We start from the raw sequence: 26,462 nt of genomic DNA, 5'->3' as shown, positions 1-26,462 counted from the left end.
TAATTTAAAATATTTGAAATATTAATTCATTATTTCTTTTTTTTTCCATATACACAAATTTACATCAAAAATACATATTTCTGTGCCATAAAAAAAAACATCCATTGTGTCACTGAAATAAATGAACCTTGCGACTTTTTGAACACCCTGTATATACAGATTTGACATTTCCTGGAATTTTTCTTTTTTTTTTTTCCATGAAATAACATATGTAATATGACTGTACTTCATCTTTAGAATAGATGACAAAAATTTAGTAGCATAGAAAACGAGCAAAATTACAATGATGATGATGATTTAAAAACAAATACGCATATTTCACATTTATGTAAATACATTTGTATGTACATGTAAAAATAAGATTAAATTTATTCGATAATTAATTAATTTTTATAATTTAGAAGTAAATAATATTGTTAAACAATTATATATTATTATTGTTATTTATGAATTATGATAATAATTATTATATATAAATAATATATATACATGATATATGATATATATATCAGATTATATTTTATATTTTCTGGCTTTATTTTATCTAATAATAGTTAGTTTTCTGTCTGTATCATCGTATTATATAGCTACAATTTAATTCATTTTATTACAGTTTTGATATGCATTTAATATTCTAAGGCTTTAGACGTTACTTCTAAATTTTATCATGGATTATTTGGTATTATCTTACAAATATGCTTTTATTGTTTTATGATCTTAATCTGACCTCGTTCGTTGAATTTTAAAAAGAAGATAAAACAACTGGAAATGTACTCCTGTGTATGTATGTATCTATATATTTATATATTTATGTATGTGTGTATATATATATATGTGAGATAAAAATTATATATAAAAATTATATTTGTATAAATATTATACTTAAAACTTATATTTATTTATAATTAAACAAGAACTTCCAATATAAACATATTTTCAACAATAACATAAATTGCAAAACTGTCAGGATACAGTGATTAAAAAATAACTGAGAAAACATTACTTATATACGCAACATATTAAATGAATCATTATTATCTCGATATATATATATATATATATATATATATATATATATACATTAAAAATATTCTTAATATATTTTTTTTTATTTATACACTTAAGCAGTTATATGTTTATATCAATTTTGTCTCGATTATAAAAATCTAAAGTTTCATCTATTTATTTGTCAATAATTAATTAATTTAATAACTGTCGATAAAAAAACAATTAACGCTGTTATTGTTATCAATGAAAAATGATTTTGACATTTTACTTTTATTACTTTTTTTTTATTAGTTTTATAATTTTTATTTCATTGCTATTTAAAATTGTAATTATGCGATTATTCTATATTCCAATGTTGTCGTCATCAAGAAAACAAAAAATAAAGAGTGAGAGATAGACAGACAGATAGACAGAGAGAGAGAGAGAGAGAGAGAGAGATCGATGTATGATGTTACTGTTATTCCTCCATTGTAGCTCTTAACTCATGAAACTTATAAAAGAGATAGGAACGATACGACTCTGTCAGTAATTATTTGTTTCTGCATTCTCGAGCACGATGTCCTCGTGTGCGAAGTATGAAAAACGAGGTTGAATATTCTAAGAGGTTGTAGTATATAATCTATTCTATATACTGCAATAACTATCAGTGTCATAAACTCAGGAGGAAATAAGAAAGAGAGAGAGAGAGAGAGAGAGAGAGAGAGAGCGAGGGAGGGAGAGAGACGGAGAGAGAGAGGGAGAGGGAGAGAGAGAGGGAGAGGGAGAGGGAGGGGAGATTAAAACAGTTAAAATTTAATATTTTCATTTCAAACCGTTTTGAAGCGTGTTAAAGTACATATCAATTGTATTCTTTCGTATGTATTAAAGCAAAACCAAACAAAACTTAAAAAAAAAAAAAAAGAATGTTGTGTATCAGTGAATCGAAATTGTTAGAAAATTAATTTTTATCTAATTTGAAACAATGAGATTTGAGAAAAAAAAAATATATATATATATTTTTGTAGTATTAAGATAAATTAAAATATATATTTATCAAAATGGGAAAATTAGTGTCGGACGTGGAGGTACACGTAAGTTTACACATTTTATTGTACTTTTATGGAATTCGAAATTATTTTCTTTTTTCTATAATGTTAGAATATTTCCTTTTCTTTTTATAGAGTACAAGCGGTTTTGTTAATGAAGGTTTTCAATTGGAAAATATTGAATTGAAGGATAGAAAAAGTAGTAGTACTAATCAGAAAATTAATGATCGTTCTGATCTCGAAAAATATACCATTGATATTCCTAATACGGTAAATGTATGTTAAATTTATAGAAATTTTTTTGACAAAAAAAAGCAATCTTATATAAAGATAAAAAACTGAGAAACAGTATTATTATTATTATTATTATTATTATTATTATTATTATTATTATTATTATTATTATTAATTAATTAATTAATTAATTAATTAATTAATTAAAAAAACGCTTCTTTTTTAAATATCATCGATTGTTTTTAATACTTACTTTTCTCTTCATCTTATTTTATTATATTAACAATACATTATATATTTTTTTTAGATCGAAATCCAAAGAGAAGCATGGGGTGGTGGATTAGATTTTTTAATGGCTTGCATAGCCACGTCGGTCGGCCTTGGAAATGTTTGGAGATTTCCATTCACTGCATATGAAAACGGTGGCGGTGCATTTTTGATACCTTATATTATTGTTCTATTTTTTATTGGTAAACCATTTTATTATTTGGAAGGATTGTTGGGTCAGTTTACGAACAAATCTTGTGCGAAGACATGGGAAATGGTACCAGCTATGAAAGGTTCTTGTTAATTCTGAAAAAGATCTTAATTTTTTCTTATTCTTAATTTCAGCTTGGTTAAAATATTAATTATAATTGATAATAATTAATCAAAAAGTCAAATACGATTAGATATTCAATTTAATTTAATCATATTTAATTCATAATCGTGATCTTCAATCTTATATCATATAGCCGATAAAATATTTATATTAATTAATAATAATTAATCCAAAATCATGATTTTTGATTTTTTTCAATTTCTAATCTCGATCAATATAATGAACGTTTAATTCTAATAAAATAATAATTAATTATTGTATATTCTAAATCATGATATTCAATTTCATATGGAAATATCGATACAATATAAAATCGATATCACTTTTAGGATTAGGATATGGACAAGCTTTTGCGGCATTCGCCGTAGTGTCGTATTATTCCAGCTTGATGGCCTTGACTATCTATTACTTGGTAGCAAGTTTCCAATCGGTACTACCTTGGTCGTTATGCCGTGAAGAATGGCAAGGACAATGTTTCGATGCGATTTCTAATGGTACGTCGATCAATGAAACCACTGTAGTTCAAAGTTCAGCGGAATTATATTTCAGGTGAACAAGCATATATTTGATCTAATTTAATCGAAAAATTTAATTATCTATTCAACAAGTGAATTTTTCTTTTAACGTTAAACTATATATTCTATTTATTTAATCTTTTTTTTTTAATTTTTAGAAAAATCGTTCTAAAAGAATACGATACCATAGAAAATGGTATCGGGACACCATCATGGGAACTTGCGATTTGTTTATTCGTCAGTTGGCTTTGTATATTCGGTGTTCTTTGTCGTGGCGTTAAGAGTACAGGAAAAGCTGTATACTTTTTAGCAATTTTTCCTTACATAGTGATGATAGTATTATTGGTAAGGTCAGTAACCCTTGAAGGTGCCCTAGATGGAATTTTATTTTTCGTTACACCAAAATGGGATATGTTGTGGAATCCAAATGTTTGGTACTCAGCTATAACTCAATGTTTCTTTTCTTTGTCCGTTTGTTTTGGACCAATATTGACTTATTCCTCGTACAATACTTTTGGTCATAGTGTTAACAGGTATTTATATATTACAATATAAGTTTTATTATTTCAAAGATATTTCACAACAGAGACATCCTATATTTATATAACTGAATATTATGAGTTATATAACTGAATTTTTATTATGAAAGGGATGTGATGATAGTAACTACATTAGACACATTTACCAGTCTAATCGCTGGCTGTACAATTTTTGGTATTCTTGGGAACTTAGCACACGAAATGGGTAGTAGTGATATATCCAAAGTAGTAAGAGGTGGAACTGGTCTGGCATTTATCTCTTACCCAGAAGCCTTAGCTAGATTCGACGTTGTACCACAGATTTTCGCAATCTTTTTTTTCATTATGATGTTTGTCCTTGGTACTGGAAGTGCTGTTGCTCTATGTGGCGCCATATTTTGTATACTTAGCGATCATTTCCCAAAAGTACGCCAATGGATCTTGGTTTTAATTATCAGTATCATTGGCTACTTTATTGGCCTTGTTTACATCACTCCGGTATTTAAATTTATTTTTATATAATATGTATATATATATTATATAATATATAATTAAATCATTAATATTTATTTATTTAGGGCGGACAGTGGCTCATTACTTTGGTCGATTATTATGGTGGAACATTCGTTGCTATTATCATTGGTGTGCTTGAAATGATTACGATCTTTTGGATCTATGGTTTATCAAATTTTTTAAATGATATTGAGTTTATGTTAGGAACAAAACCAACTTTTTATTGGCGAATGTGTTGGTCAGTTATTACTCCAGTATTAATGATAGTTATATTAATTTACACGATCGTTTCTTATCGGCCACCAACTTACGATGGCATGAATTTTCCAAATTATGCTTATGGTTCGTACATGTATAATTATTTAATAGAAACATCTCAATTAAATATAATGAATTAATTTAAATAAATTATTTTAGGTATCGGATGGTTCCTAGTATTCATTGGTATCGGTTTAATAATAGCATGGTTTATTTACGTATTAATTCAAAATATGTCAACGTCAATCAGCGATGTAAGTATGAAAAAAAATTAATAGATATATAAAATTAATGAAAATTTCTAATATATTCTAATTATCTTAGACAATAAAAGCGGCTTTAAGACCTTCAGAAAAAAAGTGGGGACCTAATGATCCTGCGACGAGAATAAAGTGGAAAAATTTCATTATTGAAAAAAAATTTCTACCATCCAGAGGTCTAATTGGAAAATACTTTAAATAATACATATATGAATTAGGTTAAGATATGTATACGTATATGATATAAGATGTAAATAATCAGATGATGCATTACAAAAGTCGCTCATATTGAGTTTTATATATTATTTTTAAAAATAAGAAAGATGATTATCTATTTAAATTGTCAATACAAATACAAAAGAAAAATGTTCGTACATGTGATTCTACAAGTGACTATAGAAGTGATTTCTTATTAATAGTTATTATATAAGATTAATTATTTGTTCTTACATTTTCGTTAATAAATTTTGCAATTTGTTTTTGCAATTGTTTAATTAAAATTTCTTTTTGAAAATTTTCATTAAAATAATATTAAAATTTTCAATAATTATTAAATCATTAAATTTTTCGAAAATTTTCATAAATAAATTCTAACATTTTCGATAATTAAAAAATTCGAAAACAATCTTCAGTAATTATCAAATTATTAATTTCTTATAAAACTTTTATAAATAAATTCTAAAATGTTCAACAATCAGAATATAAAAAAGTAAGAAACATTTGAATAAATTTTTCTTTATTTTGTCTATTTATTTATTTATTTACTTTTTTAATATTCTATATTAATTTATTAAATTTTTATTATTAGATATTTATCAAGTAATTAATAATTGTAATGAGAAATATATTTGTATTATCTTATGTATAAGATTATTGGATAGAGAAAATTATTAAGGAAAACGACGTTTGAAGCATTTAAATTGATCTTTAGAATAGAGTTTATGAAATATAGAATTTATTTTGATAAGAATTTTCTGTCAATTCACTATCGTCTATCCTTTCCTCCGTAATTAGAGTTTGCATAGTTTATCTTAGATAATGTTGAAAAGTCACGAACAGGATTATTGAATTCTATTTAATAAGCCCAGCTTTTGAAATACGAAACATTTGATCATATTATGTGCTTTGGAAAAAAATATATAAATAAATAAAAGGTAATAAAAAAAAGCAAGAAACAGGTCGAATAAATAAGAAACTTTTTGGAACGAAAATTATTGATTTAACAAATAAATTTTTTTTCTAATTTTTGGAATTGTATAAATTTAATATTTAAACATGTTGATTTATAAAAATCAATTGAGATAACGAAAATATTAAAAATCTGATAGGGCAACTTTTTCGAATAAAAATTATCTGTTTGAGAAAAGAAAATGTGTCGAAGTTGTAAACTAATTTTGTTTACAACAAATTAAAAAAAATTTTATGTCATTTTATATATAATTTTAATGTTTAGATTTCGATTTAAAAAAAAAAATTGAATGATAAGAATTATTTCGAAGTGTTGATTTATCCGCGTAACATTATCGAACGAATAGAATTTATTAAAATAAAAAAAAAATAATAATAATTCAACATTATTTCTTCATCAAAATTGGCATTATAAAAATTGCATAAAAATGTACGTATATAAACACAATATACAACACAATACACGAACGCATACATATATACAAATGTATAGGAGACACTCACCTTGTTGTGTGTATGTATAATCGTCCTTAGTATGAGTCTAATAGGTATTGATAAATACAGACAAAGGAGGTAGCAGTCATTTTTTAAAATGAAAGCGAATATATCTACTGAAAGAGATTTACCAAGCAGTCTCTCTAGCTCCGTCAACTTGCAAAGACGTGTTTATATTTTCTCTTGAAACGAGAAAAGTATAGTGTATCTATGTTTGTGTTTGTGTATGTATATGTAAAAAATCTTGTCTGTATTGATACGATAAAAAAGACAATATGCAACATTCTAAGCCTAAGGTTTGTCAAACAATATATTAATTATTACTAATTTATGTTGGACTTTTTGAAATTTCTCATTAAAATTCGAAAAGGTATTAATAAATTATTTCTTAGATTTAGTAACTTTTATCGTGAATGAACTACAAAAGTTATTTGTTAGATTATTCTTTATTGAAAAAGTGTTGCTACGATAAAAATTGAGACGATTATTTTTTATTTTAATACTTCTATATTGCATCTAATATAGCGATCATTGGCTGCATTTCTTCGATTTTTTTGATTTATTTTTCATTTTACGATATTATCAATTTTTTTTCTTTTTTCTTTTTTTTCGTTTTAAAAGAAAAGTACACAAGTTTTTATAGTAATCCATATTATCTTCAATAGGATTATAAATATTTGTATAGCTTAATTTACATAAAGTCTACGAAAGAATGCTTTACTTGAAAACGTTACTAATCTTAAATAAAATTCAATAATGATAAATAAGATAGTTCTAAACCGTACGATAATAATTCTTTATAATTATTCTCTTTGATGTTTAATTTTTATTGGAAGAAAAATAATATAATCGTTTAGAAATAAAAATGAGATATGAAGCGTAGTTAATTATATAATCGTCTATAATTAGATAATTTAAGTGATGAAATTTGTATAAAGAGTAATTTACATAATTTTGTTGAAACACTGATAACAGAACCAATTATTAATGATTTGTAAGATTTACATACTTTTATTTTTTTCATAAAAATATGCGTATATTAAAGAAAAAGGGAAACAAATTGATAAATAAATAAATAAATAAACATATTTTTGATAGAGCAATGACATCGATAACGAAAGGACATCTGGTATATACACTTTATCTGTTGTATCAGATAATAGAAATAATCTCGATATTGGGGTAAGTCCGAGAAAGCGATTGTCTAATTAAAATAAATAAATATATTATATAAGACATATGTATGTTATTTATTTAACATACAAAATACTTACTGTCGAGGCATAATATAATATAATACGGGATGGGCCAAAAGTTCTTAGGTGATATTTAAAAATCAGGTGTATATAAAAAAGGACTTTTTGGGCTTATAATTTTACAATCGGAAAAAGAAAAGGATTAGTTAAAAAAATTTCGCAAAAAGGTGTAATTGATTTTTAAAGCAATAATCTTCGATATCTTTGAGCCCCATCTAAAAACTTTTGGCCTCTGTTTCATATATTATTCAATTACGTATAAAATACAATTGTCTATTGTCAATATTAATATTTATTTATATATCATTATCTAATGGCATGAAATTTAATTAATGCATGAACATATGCACTTTTGTAGACTTCAATGACCGTGTTGGTGTCTGATCAAACAGAGAAAGAGAGAGCTCAATGGGGAAGTGAATTACAATTTTTAATGTCTTGTGTGGCTTTTTCCGTTGGCCTTGGAAATATTTGGAGATTTCCATATACGGCATATGAAAATGGCGGCGGAGCCTTCTTAATACCTTATATAATAGTTCTTTTCATAATAGGAAAACCACTTTATTACATGGAAATGATTTTGGGACAATTTAGTAGTCGTTCTTGTATCGATATTTGGTCGTTATCACCAGCTTTCAAAGGTTATTACGACATAGTAATATAATCAAATAATATAATATGTGATATAAAATTTCTAAAATCGAATTAGTTAATTAATTAGCCTTCCGATTTATTTATTTATTTTTTTTTGTTAATATACTATTAATGTATTGTAGGTATTGGCTATGGCGTTACTGTTTCAGTATTTGGAGTAGTCACATATTATTCAGCTCTTATGGCGTTGATAATGTATTACTTAATAGCAAGTTTTCAATCTGTACTTCCATGGTCTTATTGTTGGGACGATTGGGGTGACATTTGTTTGGATACTACATTGACGACGAATCAGACGAACAATAGCAATAAAAGTAGCTCGGCTGAGTTATATTTTAGGTTCTTTTATTTGATTTAATTTGTAATAGAACGTATAGCATATATAAAATCTTAATTATTATAACAAAAATTGATACATAAACATTAATATATCTATTTTTGTTCAGGAAAGTAGTTCTAAACGAAACCAATATAGACAACGGACTAGGAACACCATCTTGGAAATTAGTATTGTCATTATTAGCAAGCTGGTTATTTATTTTTGGTGTAATATCGAAAGGTGTAAAAAGTAGTGGAAAGGTCTCTTATTTTTTAGCTTTGTTTCCTTACATCATTATGATTTGCCTATTGATAAGAGGTGTAACTTTGAATGGTGCCGTTAACGGTATAATCTTTTTATTCGAACCAACGTGGAATAAAATCTTTGATCCATCGGTCTGGTATGCAGCTGTTACACAATCATTTTTTTCTCTTGGCGTTTGTTTCGGTGCCGTCACCATGTATTCGTCTTATAATAACTTTGATCATAACGTATCGAGGTAGGTGAAATTACTATAATCAGTTTTGACTCATACATCTAACGATTCGATATATATTTTTCTAAGATTACGTAAACTATTGTGCATTGAATAATATACTTTCGGAAATTTATGTTACATATAACAATGGACTTTATATATATACGTGTTTATGCCTATGTACTTACATATACCTGTATGTATTGATACATAAATATAAATATTGTACATATCGATTCTATCTATCTATTCATTTATCAATTCATCGATCTATATTATTATTATATAATTATTATATGATATAATATTTATTTAAAATTATAGTATAATATATTGCATATAGATTTTATTGATAATAATAATTATATATATATATATATATATATATATATATCTTAAAGATATATCAATAAAATTAATATACAAAACTAGAAAAATAACATTGCAATACCTGTTTTAAATTACATCATGAAAATTGATCCATGAGTATAGACCATTCGATACACGATAGTTTAAATCGTTGCAATATTTTTAATATATCATTTATTTTATCAACAGAGATTGCATGATAGTGACCACAATGGATCTCTGTACCAGTTTAATGGCTGGTACCACAATATTTGGTATATTAGGCAATCTAGCTTACGAAATTGGTAGCGATGATATCAGTAACGTAGTAAGAGCTGGAACTGGTTTGGCATTTATTTCATATCCTGAAGCATTAGCCAAGTTCACGACCGCTCAACAACTTTTCTCTGTTCTTTTCTTTCTAATGCTCTTTGTCTTAGGCATCGGTACGATAGTTGCCTTTAGTAATGTCATAATCAGTATTATTAAGGATCAATTTCCTCATATCAGTCAATGGAAGATATCTGCTTGCTTCTGTTTCATTAGCTTTCTGGTTAGCATCATTTATTGTACTCCAGTAAGTGGCATATATTATTTGAAATTAATTATTTAATTTATTTCTATTTTATTAATATAACGGTTGGATCGAAAAAAAGTTCCTAAGTGATATTAAAAATCAATTAGAATTATATTTATCCGAAGAAAAAATCAGCTTGACAAGTAACGAAAAAGGATCAATAATTAATTTTTAATTATATCTAAGAACTTTTACTTTTGACTCACCTAGTTGAACACATTTTTGGCCCATCCTCAGTATCTGTCATATTTATTTTTCTCTGCAGGGTGGACAATATATCCTCAACTTAATTGATTATTTTTGCGGAACGTTTATTATAGTCATACTTGCATCGTTCGAAGTAATTGCGATATCATGGATATACGGTATAATTATATTGTATAATTATTGTATATTGTGCCTTACGAATACTGTTATCTTTTAGTGATATGAGTCCAATTATTTTTAATTGGTGAGGGTTCATTGTTTTCTTTCATTTTACATTCTTTCAGGTATCGATAATTTCATTGATGACATCGAATTTATGTGCGGTACGAGACCATCTTTTTATTGGAGATTTTGTTGGGGTATTTTGACGCCGATATCTTTGCTTGTTATTCTAATATATTTTCTAATTAGTATGACACCGTTGACCTATAACGATGAGTATTATCCTGATGCTGCGTACGGTACATTTATTTTTCTCTTTCGTTACAATTTTTTAAATTTGAAAAAAAACATTAGAATTATGATATTGTACTTTGTTTTGTTTCTTTCTTTTTTGTGAAGCGGGTGTTTCTTTTTTTTAATTTTTAGCTGCTGGTTGGATACTTCTAATTTTTGGTTCAGCACAACTTCCTATATGGATGATTATTGCAATTATAAACAATAAAAATACATCATTGTCTGTTGTAAGTAAATTTTTTTTTATAATATTTATGTATCATTGTTAAAATTTTTAATATATTTCTAATGCGGTGATATAATACGGTAATTTTGTAGGCATTTATGTCGAAAGATGATTGGGGACCAAAAAATAAAAAAAAATATAAAGAATGGAAAGATTTCAAAGAATTGAAAAGAAATTCTAATATTGGACGATCGAAATTAATTCGATTTTTGTTTGGTAGACAATGAAAAAGAAAAAGGAACGAAAAGAAAAAAGAACAATTATTATTATTTGTAACTGTATCAATATTATAATCAATATAAAGTTTTTATTTAAATCAAAAATACAACTGACAGTATTTGATTGCGGAGAAATAGTTTTCTTCCTTCATAATAAATGATTTTAATTGTTCATTAACTTTTTTGATTATAATTATTGTCATTTTTGCGATAGCAATTTATTTATTATATACAATATCAAGATTTATATATATATATATATATTAATTATTATATCGTTTTTGAGTTATTCTTGAACATATATACAATTTTTTATGTTAATTTTTTTTTTTTAACAAAGAAATGTCTATCTTACTTCTAAACTGAAAACAATTCGAATTATTTGCAACAATCTTGATTGTTTTCTCCTATTTCTAATCTCCATTTTTTTTTCTTTAAACATTAACCATTCTCTTCGATAATTCATTTCTTTCGGTCCCCATTGGGACGTTGGTTGGAAAGCTTTTGTAATCATCTGTAAAAAAAAAGAAATATAGTTTACTTAAATTGTAAATGTATATAAATATTAGTAAATCTTCTTTATGTTTAGAAAAAAAATTGTATTATGTGAAAGTATTACTTATTGTTAGTATTCATATAATATTATATTATGTAATATAATAATTAATATTATATAACATTTTGGATATACTATATAATTATGATTTATTACAACGTAATATTATTAATTATAATGTTGCATATAATACAATATAATTATATTAAATACTATTATATCATACTACTATATGTATTGTATTAAATAAATAGATAAAAAAAAAAATTAAATTTTTAGTTCGCAATTTATAATTAAAAAAATAAAAATATGATATATATTAAGATGTTACTCATACTGTAGTACAATTTTACTATATATATCAATTGTAAATATAATTATAAGTAGTTAATATACATACTTATTAATATATATTAAAAATTTTTAATACGAAGTAACATAATTGAAAATGGAATAAAACTTCAAAAATACGATGTATATATGTGTGTGTGTGTGTGTGTGTGTGTGTATATATATATGTATATATTTATATACATATACATATATATATATATATATATATATATATATATATATATAAATTTGTTCCTGATATGAAAATTAGTAAGTATTCAAATTAATCTTATCGCATCTTTATCATAGATTCCATCTAAAATAGATTCCATTTATTTTTAATTATTTATCGTCTTTCAAAATTATATCATCATAAAAATGTCTATAAAAGAATTTTTTTCAGATCAAAAACAATTAAGAGTATACCTCTTTTAATGGCAAATTCCTGTTCTTTAATATAGTCAACAGCATCCAAATTGGTATTTGTAGTACACCAATACAAAGTATTATTATACCAGCCGCATGAGCGGCTGTTGGAAAAGTTTTGCCAGCATAAACCAAAGGCGAGAGATTTGCGACGGTATAGAAGAAAATGATGATCAATGTAACGGGCGTTATTATGAACCAACAAATTTTCCAAAACATACTTGCTTTCATGTCTAACATGAATTCTATGTCATCAATGAAATTTTCGAATCCTGTGTGTATATTTAATTAAATAATTAATTAATTAAGTATAATTAAAAATTTTATTAAAACATTTTATTTAATTAAAAATTATATTAAAACATTGAATTATTTGTTACATTATTTCAATTCTTATATATGTATATTTAATATATATAATTATATATTTACGATATAAATAAAAATAAATTCGTATATATATAATGTTATATAAATTTATATATATATATATATATATATATATATAACTAAATAATATTAAAATTAACTAAATACAAAGTTGTCTTTAGACTCACCATATACATGAATGATACCAATCATCTCAAACGTAGCTAAAATGAACACAACAAAGGAAGTACCATAATAATCAGCTAAAACAAGAACCCATTGTCCACCCTGAAGATAGACAAAACCATTAAAAGAAAAAAAAATTGATCGTGATCTTTAGATAAGATTAAGAGAAATTATTTATACCGGCGTGACGTATATTATTCCAATTAAAAATCCAAGAGAACACAATGGCAAAACAATTTGCCAAGTTTTCAGATTCGGAAATTGTTCATTCAGGATTACGTAAAGACTCGATGTCATACCCACAGAACTACCAATTCCAAGAACAAACATCATGACAAAGAAGAGAACGGAAAATAACTGCAACGACGACATTGAATATTGATTTTTTTTTTCCTTTTTTTTTTTTTACTGGATTTACAAAAAAAAAATTATTATAGATAAATATTGAGGTCTTTTTATTTGTCTTTACGTTACTAACGTAAATTAACACTAAAACTTCAAAAAATTTACCTGAGGTAAAAATTCGAATTTAGCTATTGCATCGGGATAGGAAATGAACGCCAGACCAGTGCCATCTTTTACCACTGTGCCTATATCCTTAATATCCATTTCGTAGGCAAGGTTGCCGAGAATTCCAAAGATTGCACAGCCCGCGATCATGCTGGTGATAGTGTCCAATGTCGTAATGATCATTGCATCTCTGTTCTTGCGGGAAAAAATGTTTCATAACAAAGATATTTAATTGTTATAAAAAAAAAATTGTATTTCGGTATTAGTCAACGAGTGATATCGACATTTTTTAAATAATTTTTCTAATAATATTTTTTCCTCTTAAAAGTTTTTATTGGCAATAAGCCAATGAATTAATGTTTCAGTAATTTATTCGATATATTTATATTTAAAATTACAATATTATTGAATTATTAAAGAACACCCGATTATAAAAAAGATTATACAAATTACAACGTACCTGTAAATGTTATGTTTAAATTCATTGTTTGTCGAATAAGTGACGATAGCACCAAAACATACGGATAAAGAAAAGAAACATTGGGTAACTGCAGCGTACCAAACCTTAGGTTTTAACAGCATATCCCATTGTGGGGTAATAAAAAATAATATACCATTGGCAGCACCATTCAATGTTACAGCACGTATTAGCAACGCTATTAAAATAATATAAGGAAAAATCGCTAGAAAATAAGATGCCTTCCCTGTACTTTTGGCACCTTGGAAAATGACTATGCAAACTGAAGCCCAACACCCAAACAGACAAAGTGTTAACTTCCAATCTGGTAAACCAATTCCATCGTCGATGTTGTCTTTGTCGTGTAATACTGTGTTTCTAATATCAATAATGATTTTTTATTATTTTCTTTTATTTTTTTAATAAAATTAGTTATTATAATTTTTTGTTAAAATAATTTTCATAAAAATAAACTTTTGTTAAACTAATTTTCATTGAAATAATATTTCGTTGAAAATAATTTTTTGTTAAAATAATTATTAAATAATTGCTAAAATTATTTTTTCATTATACTTAATTAGAATATACGAAAAAAAAAGTACTCACAAAAAGTAAAGTTCAGCAGAGCTTCGGTAAATTGGATTATCCACAGTATGGTTGAGTTTATTGAAGTAGTGATATTCCTTTGAAAATGATGTATCATTGATCATCATACTATATTTCTTCTTCCTGGACGAATCGATACAATATGGTTCCCATTCTTCAAGACACTTTGCCCAAGGTAATTCAATGGAAAATGATGCGATCAAATAGTAAAGAGTTAATGCCATTAACGAACTATAATAAGTCGCTAAAATGATCGTTGAAGAGAACTGAGCCCAGCCAACCCCTTAAAACACAATATATTATTAATAATTTTTATTAATTATTATTTAATATTAAATAATATTATTCTTATTTCTAATAAATTATATTATTTTATATTATAATAATTAAATATATACAATTATTGATACTATGATACTATAGTACTAAAATATTATTTAGTATGAATGTATATATATATATATATATTTTACAATATATAAATAATATGATAATATATCTTTATAAGAAAAAAATAAATAATGGTTAGATACCAACAAAAGCAGGTGAAACATTCCAAACACGAATCGAGGAACGTCCAGAAAATTGTCCCATTATCATTTCCAAAAAATAAAATGGTTTACCAACAAGAAAGAGCAGAATTACATATGGTATTAAAAATGCACCACCACCATTTTTATAAGCAGTAAATGGAAATCTCCAGATATTACCAAAACCGACCGACATAGCAATACAAGACATTAAAAATTCAATACTATTGTTCCAAGATCCTTGAGTTTCTTTCTCTTGCGATTGTTCTAAATCCTCTAATTCTCGAGATTTGTTTTGATCATTACTAAATTTTCGAATGTTTCTTTCGTTAGTAATTTCAAACGTTGGGTTATCATAACTCGCTTCGTGGTTTCCATTTTCCTGAAAAAAAAAAGGATTACAAAGATAACCATTAAAAAAAGAATAGAATTATTTTTGTTGTTTATTTTTAAATTATCGAAATTTATTCACTCATTGCGCGATATAATTATTGTGTTGTTATTTATAATTTATAATTATTTAATGTAATTATTTATAATTTACTTTTTAAGTAAAATTTTTCCATTCTCTTTCTCTCTTTCTCTCTCTCTCTCTCACACATTCTCTCTCTCTCTCTCTCTCTCTCTCTCTCTCTCTCTCTCTCTCCCTCTCTCCCCATTTCTCTTTCTCTGATTATATTATTTCGTTGACTCAACGATCATGGAGTACGTAGAACACGTTAACGATAATATCACGAATAACTTTCCGGCAATTAAATCTCATCGTTGAACACTGTTTATCGACGGTCGTAAAATTTATTGCTATATAAGTCTCTCTTTAGATGCGAACATACCATATATGTTCGTTATAAAAAAAGACTTCAAACGATGACGTCATTATTCGATGACTTACAACATGAGATTAAAACGAAAAACATTCAACTTTTATTTATTGAGCTAAAAGTTTATTTTCTCTTTTATAAATAACTTTATAAACGTCAACCATTTTAAAATCCGTCATAACTCACCGTATTTTTTAACATTTCAAAAAACTGACAGAAAAAACCTTAATAAATTTAATTTTTTCTAATTGAAACGTTCTAATACGGCTGTTGTCTGCACACGAATAAGAAACTATTGGGAAGATGTTACAATGAAATATCGATATCAAAATGCTTTTATATAATATATGAAATATTATCTATAACTATAACGATAAAGAGATATTAAGTATCTATCGGTATAAATATTTGTAGCAAAGAAAAAAGGAAAGAAGATAACAGAAAAGCTATTAAATAGATATTTAAGTCTTGAAGATCCTAAATTATATAAAACCCAGATAACTGTATGACTTTATCAATATGTCCAATCGATGTCATTTCCTTATGATCGATAAATCTTCCAAAAGGCTATATAGTAGATTGTGTGTATTTAATGTACATACTTTTTTTATTGAGGTTGATGTATATATTATATATATGTATATATATATCTATATCTATATATATATATTAGAGATGATTGCTTATCTCACCAGCAGGCTTTTCTCATACACTTTTTCATTTTCGATTAAATATTTTATGATGATAAAAAAAATACTTAAAAAATTATTAAAAGAAAAAATAAATTGTTAATTATACTTAAGAAAAAAAAAAGAAAAAATAGGAATTCGTTTTTCAACTTTGAAATATTTGTTTTTGTTTATAACGATTATATTGATTCCAATTTGTTTTTCATTTGTATTTCATTGTATTTTGATTATTAAATTGGTGTAATAATGAATTGATAATTGATAAAATATAATTAAATAAAATCGTTTATTTAATTATATGTTTGTTTTGTTTTATATTCTTAAAGCATTTAAATTATATTATATATTATATATCTAATTTCTGCTACTTAAATTTAAAAAAAAATTTATATCATTCTAAAAATTGTCTAATCGTAAATCGATAATGTAGAAGCTATTTATTTAATTCTTTATTTTATTTTATATCGTTAGAATTAATAACATAATCTAATATTCCATTCCTAGTATAAATATTTTATTTTATATTGTTAGAATTAATGTACAAATCTAATATTCGAAGCCAAATAAAAATACACACTTCATACATATGTAAAATCAATCACAAATTAATGTCGTTTTTTCTTTTTATTAATAACACTAAAATCAAGAAAAAAATTATTAACACACTTATTAAAATCAATGAATTAAATTCTAATCGATAAATAAGAAGATGAAATTTCATGTTATAATAATTAACAACAGAGAGAAAAAAAAGAAACCAAAAAAAATTTTCATTTCATTTCAATACTACCGACAAGTAATAGATTTGAATAATTTATAAAAAATATTTTCATTCTCATTTTCGCTTTCCTCTTCTTTCATTTTTCGCCGATGTTCTTTAAATTCTAACCATCTTCTTCTCGTCTCTTCGTTCATTGGACACCAATATTTTGAAGGTCTAAATGGTTGGGAAATCATCTTTAAAAAAAAAAAGAAAAATATATATATAATAAAAATTATACATATTTCATAAAATAATTTAAATATACTTCATCGTGTTCTACCTCAAGAAAAGGTAAATGTCTCTTTTTAAATATGGCGATTAATATCCATAAAGGTATTTGCAAAACAGCAATAGAAAAAAGAATCCAACCAACAACTAAAAAAATAAACAGTTATATTAAATAATATTAATAATTAACTAATAACATAAAAAAGCAACCAGCTAAATAACAAAAAAAATTAATATATATGTATATATTAAATATTTACCATAAGCTATGTCAGGATAATTAAAATTGTTGTAAGTTAATAATTCCAAATTAATCATATTATAAATAAAAATCACTGTAATTATCGCAGGAGTTAAAAAACTCCAACAGACTTTCCAAAAAATCGACAATCTTCGATTTAGCATAAATTCAATGTCGTCGAGAAAATTATTTATTCCTATAAAAAGTTTTTCATAACACAATTCATTTTATCATTTAAACGAAAATGCAATAATTTAATCATTTATTATAAAACACTTACCGTAACACCAAGATACAGCGATCATTTCAAAAATGGCTGGTATGAATGCAAGAAACGATGTGGCATAATAATCTATGAAGGTTACCATGTATTGTCCACCCTAATTGAAAAAACAAAAAAGAAAGAAAAAGTAAAATAGAAAAGCAAACAAAAATTAAAAATTAACAAAATCGAAGAATCTTTTAAATTGAAAATCTTTTTATTTACAATATTGTCAAAAAGAAAAAACTCATAAAAAAAATCAATAAAAAAATGAAAGATTCTTTTTTTTCATGATATTACCGGAGTAACGTAAAGTAATCCAATAAGAAACTCTAGGAAGCATGTTCCAGCCGCAATATGCCATTGTTTCCATTTTGGAAATTGATCATTGATGATCGATATTATGCTTGAAGTAAGTCCAACTTGGCTGCCAATTCCAAGAACAAAAATCATTACGAAGAAGACAACAGCGAAGAATTGTGGTAGAAAATCGAACTTGACGATTGTTTCTGGATAAGAAATGAATGCCAATCCTGTTCCACCGCGTACTACTGTACCAATATTTTTAGCTTCTAATTCATAGCTTAAATTACCAAGAATACCAAATATCGTACAGCCTGCTAAAAAACTGGTAAAGGTATCTAGTGTTGTCACTATCATTGCATCTCTAAAAATAATTAATTTTATATTGAATAAATGTCAGAAAATAATTTATCTGATTGTCAAATATTTCATCACGGAATCCTTTAATAATTTATAAATTAATCATTAACAATCATTTTATGAACAATCATACTACCCCTTAAAGTAACGGTTAATAAAAAAGAAGAAAAAAAAGAGTTTTATCGATCAATCAGTATACCGATATTATCCATTCTCGAAGCACGATGGAATTACTCTTATCAAAAAATTGATGTTAAACGATACTGACCTATAAATGTTATGATCAATCTTATTGTGAGATGCAAACATGACAACAGCGCCAAAACAGACGGTCAATGAAAAAAAACATTGTGCCACTGCATTGTACCATATACTGGACGTCCATAATTTATTCCAATCGGGAGTAATAAAATAAAGTATACCATTGGCTGAGCCATTCAATGTAACAGCTCTGATGAACAGTATGAGCATAACAACATAAGGGAATATAGCTGTGAAATAAGCAGCCTTGCCAGAACTTTTAATTCCACGAACGACGATAACAAATATACAAAGCCAACTGATGAACAGACAAATTGTTAAACGCCAATCAGGTAATCCAATTCCATCATCAATATTCTCCTTTTCACGTAATACCTCCTTGCTAGCCATAGATATTTTTACAGATCATCAGATTTAAAAATTGTCAGGTATGTATATTACGTAATTAAATACTCACTAAAAATATAATTCGGCCGAACTGAGATAAGTGACGTTGGATAGGCTCATACCATTTGATGTAACTTCAGTATCGTTTCCTTTCGATGAATTCACACAATATTCGCCCCATTCCCTTTTACATTTACCCCAAGGTAATTCTGATTGAAAACTGGCGACCAGATAGAACAGAGTCAATGCCATCAAAGAACAATAGTATGATGTTAATGCCAACAATGTAAGAAATTGGGCAATACCAATGCCTGTGATAAAAAGAAAAAAAAAAAGAAAAGAAAATACAGTGTCAAAATGTCGAATTGATCGATCTTAAAGAATTCAATTAAAAATTAAAATATATGACATTAACCTTTTAAGGCAGGCGCTATCTCCCAAATTTTGATAGCAGATCGACTTGAAAATTGACCCAAAGTCATTTCCAATAAATAAAATGGCTTTCCAACAACAATGAGAATTATTATATAAGGTATAAGAAACGCACCGCCACCATTTTTGTAAGCGGTGAACGGAAATCTCCAAATATTTCCTAATCCAACCGACATGGCTATGCAGGACATCAAAAATTCTTTATCGTTTCCCCATTGTGTTCTTTCCGTCTAATTAAAGGACATGTTATTAAAAAAAAAAATTCTGTTTTCATTTTTTAACATGAAAAAAAAAGAAAAAAATGGAAAAAAAACAAAAGACCTACGGTCTCTTTAGAAATCGAATTAGAATCATTTCGATTGCCATTATATTCTGTGATATCATCCAAAGTGAAACCTTGATTAGTAATTCCATTTTTAATGTGGTATGTCTAAAAGTATATAATATCTCGTTAACATTGTTATCAATTAACGTCGAAAGCAATTTTTTAAAGTGAATGACACTAAGATATCTATGATAATAATAAACGAGATTATAATGAATGTTGATTTATATTGGTCGGGCCAAAAGTTACTAGATAATTATAAACATCAATTATACTTTTACGAGTCTCTTTGGGATAATTTTCTTTTCTTTTTTTTTATTTTTATTTCTCTTCAAATTGTAAAACCAGACTAGAAATTTTTCTATAGTCAGAACAAAAGAAAAGATCAGCTAAAAAGTCTGTTAAAAGAGATTAATTGATTTTTAAAATTATCTAAGAACTTTTGATTCATCCTGTATCAAAAATCTTCAATCTACATATCGCATTAATGAAGTAGAAGTAGTCACTATATATATATATATGTATGTGCATATAACGATCTATCTATACATTATACGTCAGCTTGATCACGAGTTTTTATCATGAACAAAGGACATCAAGAGAGCTCCCAGTCACCGGTTATTACTCGTTGATCATCGATCGTGTCGAATGACGTTTTAACCAATAACATTCGTTAGCCAAGTGGAAAGATAATATTTTATATAAGAGAAATATCGTATGATCATATATTGTGTATATGTACGTATGTACGTATCATTGGTAAGATTAAGTAATAAGAAATTGTTACCATACCTTTTTCCCCATGTATATCAAGATACTTTCTACTTTTCAAATAAGAGATCGTTGAGGTTTATGTGAAAATAATTGAAGTTCACGTGTAGTTCTTGTGATTCCTAAAAAAAAAAAAATACCTTTATTAATAGATAATAAACTTTTATAACTGTATGTATATAAAAATTATTATTAGTATTTGTGCGATTTTTTCTAAAAAAGAGAGAAAAGAAAGAACATAATTGAATAAATGATAAATTTGTATAACTAAGTATATGTATTTTACAAAATTCTGTTAATAATAATAAGAAGAATAAGAATAAGAAAAAGAATAATAATTTTTTATTGGTACAAAGAGAAAATAAATATAAAATTGTAAATGTGAAATTAATGTAAAAATAAATAAATCACTTTAAGGTAAATTAATTAGTTACGTATATTTAGTATTATTAATATATATATATATATTTCTTTTCTTTTTTTTTATACTTTTTATCTCGTAAATTAGCATGATCACGAATGGTAAAAAAAAAGGAAAGATTCTGTCAAGGATTACGTTGTGAATAATACTGACGAATGTTTCTCATTTACTACGCATTCCTGTAGATTAGATAAAATAATGAAATCCACCTGTTATTAAGATAGCATAAGCAAATAAAAGGATATGTAAAAAATTGTTTATATACCTTATTGTTTATCTTGAGGAAACGAACAAATGTATTAGTTGATTTTGTTCATTGCACCGAAGTTATAATCTGTCTCTCTCTTTCTCTCTTTCTCTCTTTCTCTCTCTCTCTCTTTCTCTCTCTCTCTCTCTCTCTCTCTCTCTCTCTCTCTCTCTCTCTCTCTCTCTCTCTCTCTTTCTCTCTCTCTCTTTCTCTCTTTCATATGAATAAATGATAATCGCAAGTATTAAATTTACGTATGAAAAATTATTAACGTAACTAAAATTCTCAACTTTGATTCAAGATTAACCGTGAGTTTTCTTAGACAATCGTTAATATATATACCTTCATTCATTGATGCGCATTCCAGTTTTCTTCTCACGCAGAAACATTATCGCGCACGCCCAATGAATGCGAATTTCCTCTCTTTTTTCCTTAAAGAGAGAAATAGAGAGAGAGGAAGATAAATGGAAAGAGAGAGAGAGAGAGGGGGGGGGGAGAGAGTGAAATAGAGAGGATTGGATGGGAATAATAGAAGAAAAGAATAAAAAAAAATTTTGCGTAAGAAAAAGAAAACTTAATTTTTTATAAAAATTTTTATTTCTTATATTTTTTTCCCTCCATTAAAAATGCATCATTTAAATGAAAAATATTAATAAACACAATCGTACTCGCAGTTTTTGTTTATTTATTTTATTTATTTTACTTACAAGTAAAATCGTATTTTATTATTAGCTATCAGTCATTTATATAGTTGATAAAGTAGTTTTCTGTAAATTTGAAATATCCTTTTTATTTTGGGGCGTATAAAAGTAATTCGACTTTGATAAAAATTTCTGATCGTTTTATACTTTTATTTATATTTTTCTATCATACGAATTATTTTAATGCAACATTTTGTTTTTATTTTAATGTAAACAAAATATTTAATTCTTTATTTCTTTATTTTATTTACAAATAAATATTGAAAAAAGCATATCTTCGTTATCGCGATCAGTAATAGATTAATCAGTAATAGATAAAAGAAAACTAAAGTAGTTTTCTGTAAATTTGTAAGTCTTTTTTTCGGTTACATTAAAAATCGATTGAGATAATCGAACTCATTTTGAATGAAATTAGGCGTGAAAAAGAAGCTGTGATGAAATAAAGTAGGTTAAATCATGATGGATAAGAGTAAAAACTCGCAGAAAAATGTACGCCATGAGAAAGTACTTTTGCAAAAAACAGCTGATCGGGTTGAAATTTCCGGGAATTATACCAAACGTGAATTTCGAAAATTTTTATTATCGCCATCTATTTCTTCTTTAATATCTGATAGCGAAGATGTAAGTATGTAAATAATCTATATAACCCAATTTTTTGTTATATATTAAAAGAATGCTATTTACTATTTTATTATTTCTTCAATTCTTTACATTATAATATTTGTATATTTTTAATTATTAAAATATTTATTAATTTTATTTCTTCAATTTGATGTCTTAACAAATCTTATATTTAACATTTTAACAATAATTTAATTTTATTAATTTTTATTATTATTATTATTATTATTATTATTATTATTATTATTATTATTATTATTATTATTATATGTTTATTTTATTGTATTTAATTTTATACATAACGAAAAAATGATATATTTTAAATACACTTAATATACTTAATATACTTAAATATACTTAATAATTAATGAATTAACGATTAAATTTGGTGATAAAAGGAATTAACTAAACTATATATATATATAAAAAAAAAAAAAAAAACTATATATATATATATTGTGTGTATGTGCGCACAGAAGAAAAAACACACACTAATACACATGAGGGAAACCCCAGCTAACAGTTACATGGTTTTAGAAATAATAAAATTTGCTTTCTACGTTAAAGAATCTACGTTTTTCCATTCAATAACTATTCTAATCGTCTTACGTCACTTCTCACTTTTCCTATTACGTATCAATGATATACCTAAGATTTACGTAGTATACTTCCGTATATATTATATTACTTTCAAGTTTCGATCAGATCCAGTCTTATTGTATTTATTATACATACATCAATAGAAAACAAAACTTGAGAAGACTTTAGAAACTGGTATAAAACTGAGCCAAGTTGATATTGACAAAATAAAAAAAGATAAAATTCATGGTGAGATTGGAAAAAAAGATGAACAAATTTTGGATAATCCTCAAGTAACGAGAGATATTATTGGAGGTGTTCTGAAAAAAGAACAATACGAAAACGATGAGACGCGGCAAAGAATTTATAAAGAAACAATGGACATCGAAGAGAGTAAAAAAGGAGAAAGAAAGGCAATAGAAAAATATTTACGTGAAAAAGGACTCAGTACTAGTCTTATCAAATCTGTATTAACTAATGGATTCACCGACGAATATATCAGGTTGTATGTTCGAACGAACTAATTCTTTAATATAAAAAAAAAAAAAATAAGTAAATCAAAATAATTACTATAAAACAACAAAAAGAAACAAATATAATAACTCATGTTCTACGGAATGAATGCAATAATGTTGGCGTTCTGACCATACGGCCTGAACGATAAATGACTACTTGTCATCCAATGTGTTTATTAATATTAAATAAGACTTTTTGTTTTAGACTTTTAAAAAGTTTGCATATTACCGAAGATGAGATAGAATATATGATATCGACTTATCAAATGGAATTAAATGATTCAACGAGTTCTATTAAATCGTGTTCTTCAACTTCATCCGACTATTACCTGTCATCTGATAGTCTTTATTTAAAAAATTTATTAAGCAAAGCTTTAACTCGAGCTCTTCCTGAAATTGCTTCGAAAAAACCATATGATCCAATTGAATATCTTGGACATTGGTTGCTTCATTTAAAGGTTCGTTTATGATGATTAATTAATAATCAATAATATTTAAATATTTATATATATAATAAATATATAATAATAACAATAATTTTATTAAATGAATTAAATGTTTAATAGTTTTAATTTGTAATATTTGATATATATTTATATTTTATGAACAAAAATTACAAAATTATAATTATATATCTTATATTATAATAATTATTATATATAAATAAGTAACAATATAAAAGATTTATTATTTAAATATATTTGTAAAATAAAATGTATATCTAATAATATAGACATATATATGTATATGTATATATAGATTTCTGAAGAACAAAGGAACAAGCAACGTGAATTCGAATTAGAATTAATGATTGAAAGAGAAAAATATAAGATGATGGTACGTATAGATCATTGATCAATCGATATTTTTTTAATATTAATGAATTAATAATAATAAAAATACAAAAAGAAATATTTTTTTATAAAAGATGATAGAGGATCAAGAAACTATGAGTATTGAAAGCAGAGGAGAAGAAGAATTAATCGTAGACACTAACTTTATAAATTATACGAGTAATTAATATCGATCGTTTATCTCCTTCTCTCTCTCTCCCTCTCCCTCTATATTTGTGTCGATATTTTATTTTATAGATATATTAATACTGTAACTAGTAAACCCATAAAAAATGACGGATTACAAATATTTTCTCTTAAAATTATTTAAATCACAATTATAAGAGAACTTTTTAATGAGAACTATTTTTATGTATATTATTTTTTAAAATTATAATTAATTAAAAATATATTAACAAATCAATTTCCTTCTTCTTTTTTTAAATTCTCAAGTATTAGTCAAATTGATATATATGGTTAAAATAATGTAAATTAAGAGAAAAAGAGAGATTAAGAGAGAAAGAGAGAGACTCATATAAAAGAAATTTATTCTCTTTCTTAATTATTTATAATATTATTCTAAGAAAATAATAAGAAGAGTATCAAAAGTATAAAATATCAAATAATAAAAAGAATTGAAAGAGAATAATCATCTAGGAACTTTTGAGAGTATCTATATGCATTAATAAAAAAGTATCGAGAATCGGGCGATTATTTTGTTAAAATTTTCGCGGAAATATAGGTAGAATAAAAAAAAAAAGGTGCAGGGGTTTAATTATTATGAAAACTTTATTATTAAAATCTATTTTGCACGATAATTCGTGACTTATTTATTATTATCGTCAAAAGAGCAATAATGTGTTTTATATAAATAAAAGTCAGTTTATTTTCGACAATGATCCAAGTCATTGATCTAAGTCACTAAGTCATTCAAATCGAAGTAATTTTTTGTTTGTTTTTTCTTTTTATTTTTGTTCATTCATACTGTTTCTTTATAATAATTCTTTTTTTATATTTTTCATTCTCAAGTTTCACATCCATGAATATAATACTGTATGATAAAACATTAAAAACAAAACAAAAAAAAATATTACGCTTTCTTAATAACTATAAGTTATAATAATTTCAAACGATTTAAATATAAATTATTTATAGAAGACGTCATAAGGTCTGAAACACTAAGGTTTATATAATTATATTAATCTTATTTTAAGATAAAAATGCAATCGTTTGAATTTATAAAATATCCTTGGTATTGTATAACATTAAAAAAAACCGTATAGAATATATATATCTATTCTATATATATATATATATATAGAATATATATATATATATATATATATATATATATATATATATATATATATATATA

The 26,462-nt window shown here is 25.3% G+C and overlaps 5 protein-coding genes across 14 annotated transcripts; 3 read left to right on the top strand and 2 right to left on the bottom strand.

Annotated features, from left to right (window-relative positions):
- The first annotated feature begins 1,448 nt into the window (after positions 1 to 1,448).
- On the top strand, positions 1,449 to 5,355 carry LOC124949028 (sodium-dependent nutrient amino acid transporter 1-like). 2 transcript variants are annotated; one of them, XM_047493502.1, is made up of 9 exons: positions 1,449 to 2,078; positions 2,169 to 2,303; positions 2,575 to 2,827; positions 3,198 to 3,417; positions 3,542 to 3,916; positions 4,033 to 4,399; positions 4,480 to 4,756; positions 4,832 to 4,926; positions 4,997 to 5,355. In XM_047493502.1, the coding sequence occupies exons 1-9, from the start codon at positions 2,046 to 2,048 to the stop codon at positions 5,132 to 5,134; spliced, it is 1,893 nt and encodes a 630-aa protein (XP_047349458.1). In that variant the 5' UTR covers positions 1,449 to 2,045; the 3' UTR covers positions 5,135 to 5,355. The 2 variants fall into 2 exon arrangements, with proteins under 2 accessions (XP_047349458.1, XP_047349457.1); XM_047493501.1 differs by having other exon boundaries at positions 1,451 to 2,078; positions 2,169 to 2,309; positions 4,997 to 5,354.
- Positions 5,356 to 6,742: 1,387 nt separating this feature from the next.
- LOC124949234 (sodium-dependent nutrient amino acid transporter 1-like) lies at positions 6,743 to 11,994 on the top strand. 2 transcript variants are annotated; one of them, XM_047493988.1, is made up of 10 exons: positions 6,743 to 6,911; positions 7,714 to 7,797; positions 8,230 to 8,512; positions 8,648 to 8,864; positions 8,972 to 9,343; positions 9,881 to 10,247; positions 10,513 to 10,612; positions 10,739 to 10,915; positions 11,043 to 11,137; positions 11,229 to 11,994. In XM_047493988.1, the coding sequence occupies exons 1-10, from the start codon at positions 6,891 to 6,893 to the stop codon at positions 11,361 to 11,363; spliced, it is 1,851 nt and encodes a 616-aa protein (XP_047349944.1). In that variant the 5' UTR covers positions 6,743 to 6,890; the 3' UTR covers positions 11,364 to 11,994. The 2 variants fall into 2 exon arrangements, with proteins under 2 accessions (XP_047349944.1, XP_047349945.1); XM_047493989.1 differs by having other exon boundaries at positions 6,760 to 6,911; positions 7,661 to 7,797.
- Positions 11,548 to 16,594, bottom strand: LOC124949233 (sodium-dependent nutrient amino acid transporter 1-like). Of its 5 annotated transcripts, none has more exons than XM_047493986.1 (9): positions 16,335 to 16,593; positions 15,553 to 15,709; positions 14,798 to 15,080; positions 14,195 to 14,569; positions 13,735 to 13,924; positions 13,405 to 13,581; positions 13,227 to 13,326; positions 12,670 to 12,941; positions 11,548 to 11,868 (listed from the first exon to the last, which is right to left on the bottom strand). In XM_047493986.1, the coding sequence occupies exons 1-9, from the start codon at positions 16,347 to 16,349 to the stop codon at positions 11,701 to 11,703; spliced, it is 1,737 nt and encodes a 578-aa protein (XP_047349942.1). In that variant the 5' UTR covers positions 16,350 to 16,593; the 3' UTR covers positions 11,548 to 11,700. The 5 variants fall into 5 exon arrangements, with proteins under 5 accessions (XP_047349942.1, XP_047349939.1, XP_047349938.1 ...); XM_047493983.1 differs by having other exon boundaries at positions 15,331 to 15,709; positions 16,161 to 16,432; XM_047493982.1 differs by having other exon boundaries at positions 11,549 to 11,868; positions 15,331 to 15,709; positions 16,335 to 16,589.
- A 984-nt stretch (positions 16,595 to 17,578) lies between these two features.
- Positions 17,579 to 22,257, bottom strand: LOC124949253 (sodium-dependent nutrient amino acid transporter 1-like). Of its 2 annotated transcripts, none has more exons than XM_047494041.1 (11): positions 22,181 to 22,257; positions 21,192 to 21,292; positions 20,400 to 20,504; positions 20,058 to 20,304; positions 19,713 to 19,953; positions 19,263 to 19,637; positions 18,632 to 18,998; positions 18,350 to 18,449; positions 18,089 to 18,265; positions 17,881 to 17,975; positions 17,579 to 17,794 (listed from the first exon to the last, which is right to left on the bottom strand). In XM_047494041.1, exons 2-11 carry the CDS (start codon positions 21,201 to 21,203, stop codon positions 17,624 to 17,626), a joined length of 1,890 nt encoding a protein of 629 aa, XP_047349997.1. In that variant the 5' UTR covers positions 21,204 to 21,292; positions 22,181 to 22,257; the 3' UTR covers positions 17,579 to 17,623. The 2 variants fall into 2 exon arrangements, with proteins under 2 accessions (XP_047349997.1, XP_047349996.1); XM_047494040.1 differs by lacking the exon at positions 22,181 to 22,257 and adding an exon at positions 21,857 to 22,162.
- On the top strand, positions 18,069 to 25,511 carry LOC124949254. Of its 3 annotated transcripts, none has more exons than XM_047494045.1 (5): positions 18,069 to 21,158; positions 23,904 to 24,244; positions 24,460 to 24,712; positions 25,014 to 25,091; positions 25,183 to 25,511. In XM_047494045.1, the coding sequence occupies exons 1-5, from the start codon at positions 21,117 to 21,119 to the stop codon at positions 25,273 to 25,275; spliced, it is 807 nt and encodes a 268-aa protein (XP_047350001.1). In that variant the 5' UTR covers positions 18,069 to 21,116; the 3' UTR covers positions 25,276 to 25,511. The 3 variants fall into 3 exon arrangements, with proteins under 3 accessions (XP_047350001.1, XP_047349998.1, XP_047349999.1); XM_047494042.1 differs by lacking the exon at positions 18,069 to 21,158 and adding an exon at positions 22,776 to 23,160; XM_047494043.1 differs by lacking the exon at positions 18,069 to 21,158 and adding an exon at positions 22,794 to 23,160 and having other exon boundaries at positions 23,904 to 24,241.
- The last annotated feature ends 951 nt before the right edge of the window (positions 25,512 to 26,462 follow it).

The sequence above is a fragment of the Vespa velutina genome, chromosome 5 (assembly GCF_912470025.1).
Source record: "Vespa velutina chromosome 5, iVesVel2.1, whole genome shotgun sequence".
Lineage (NCBI taxonomy): Eukaryota > Metazoa > Arthropoda > Insecta > Hymenoptera > Vespidae > Vespa > Vespa velutina.
This window is presented reverse-complemented; position numbering and strand designations above follow the sequence as displayed.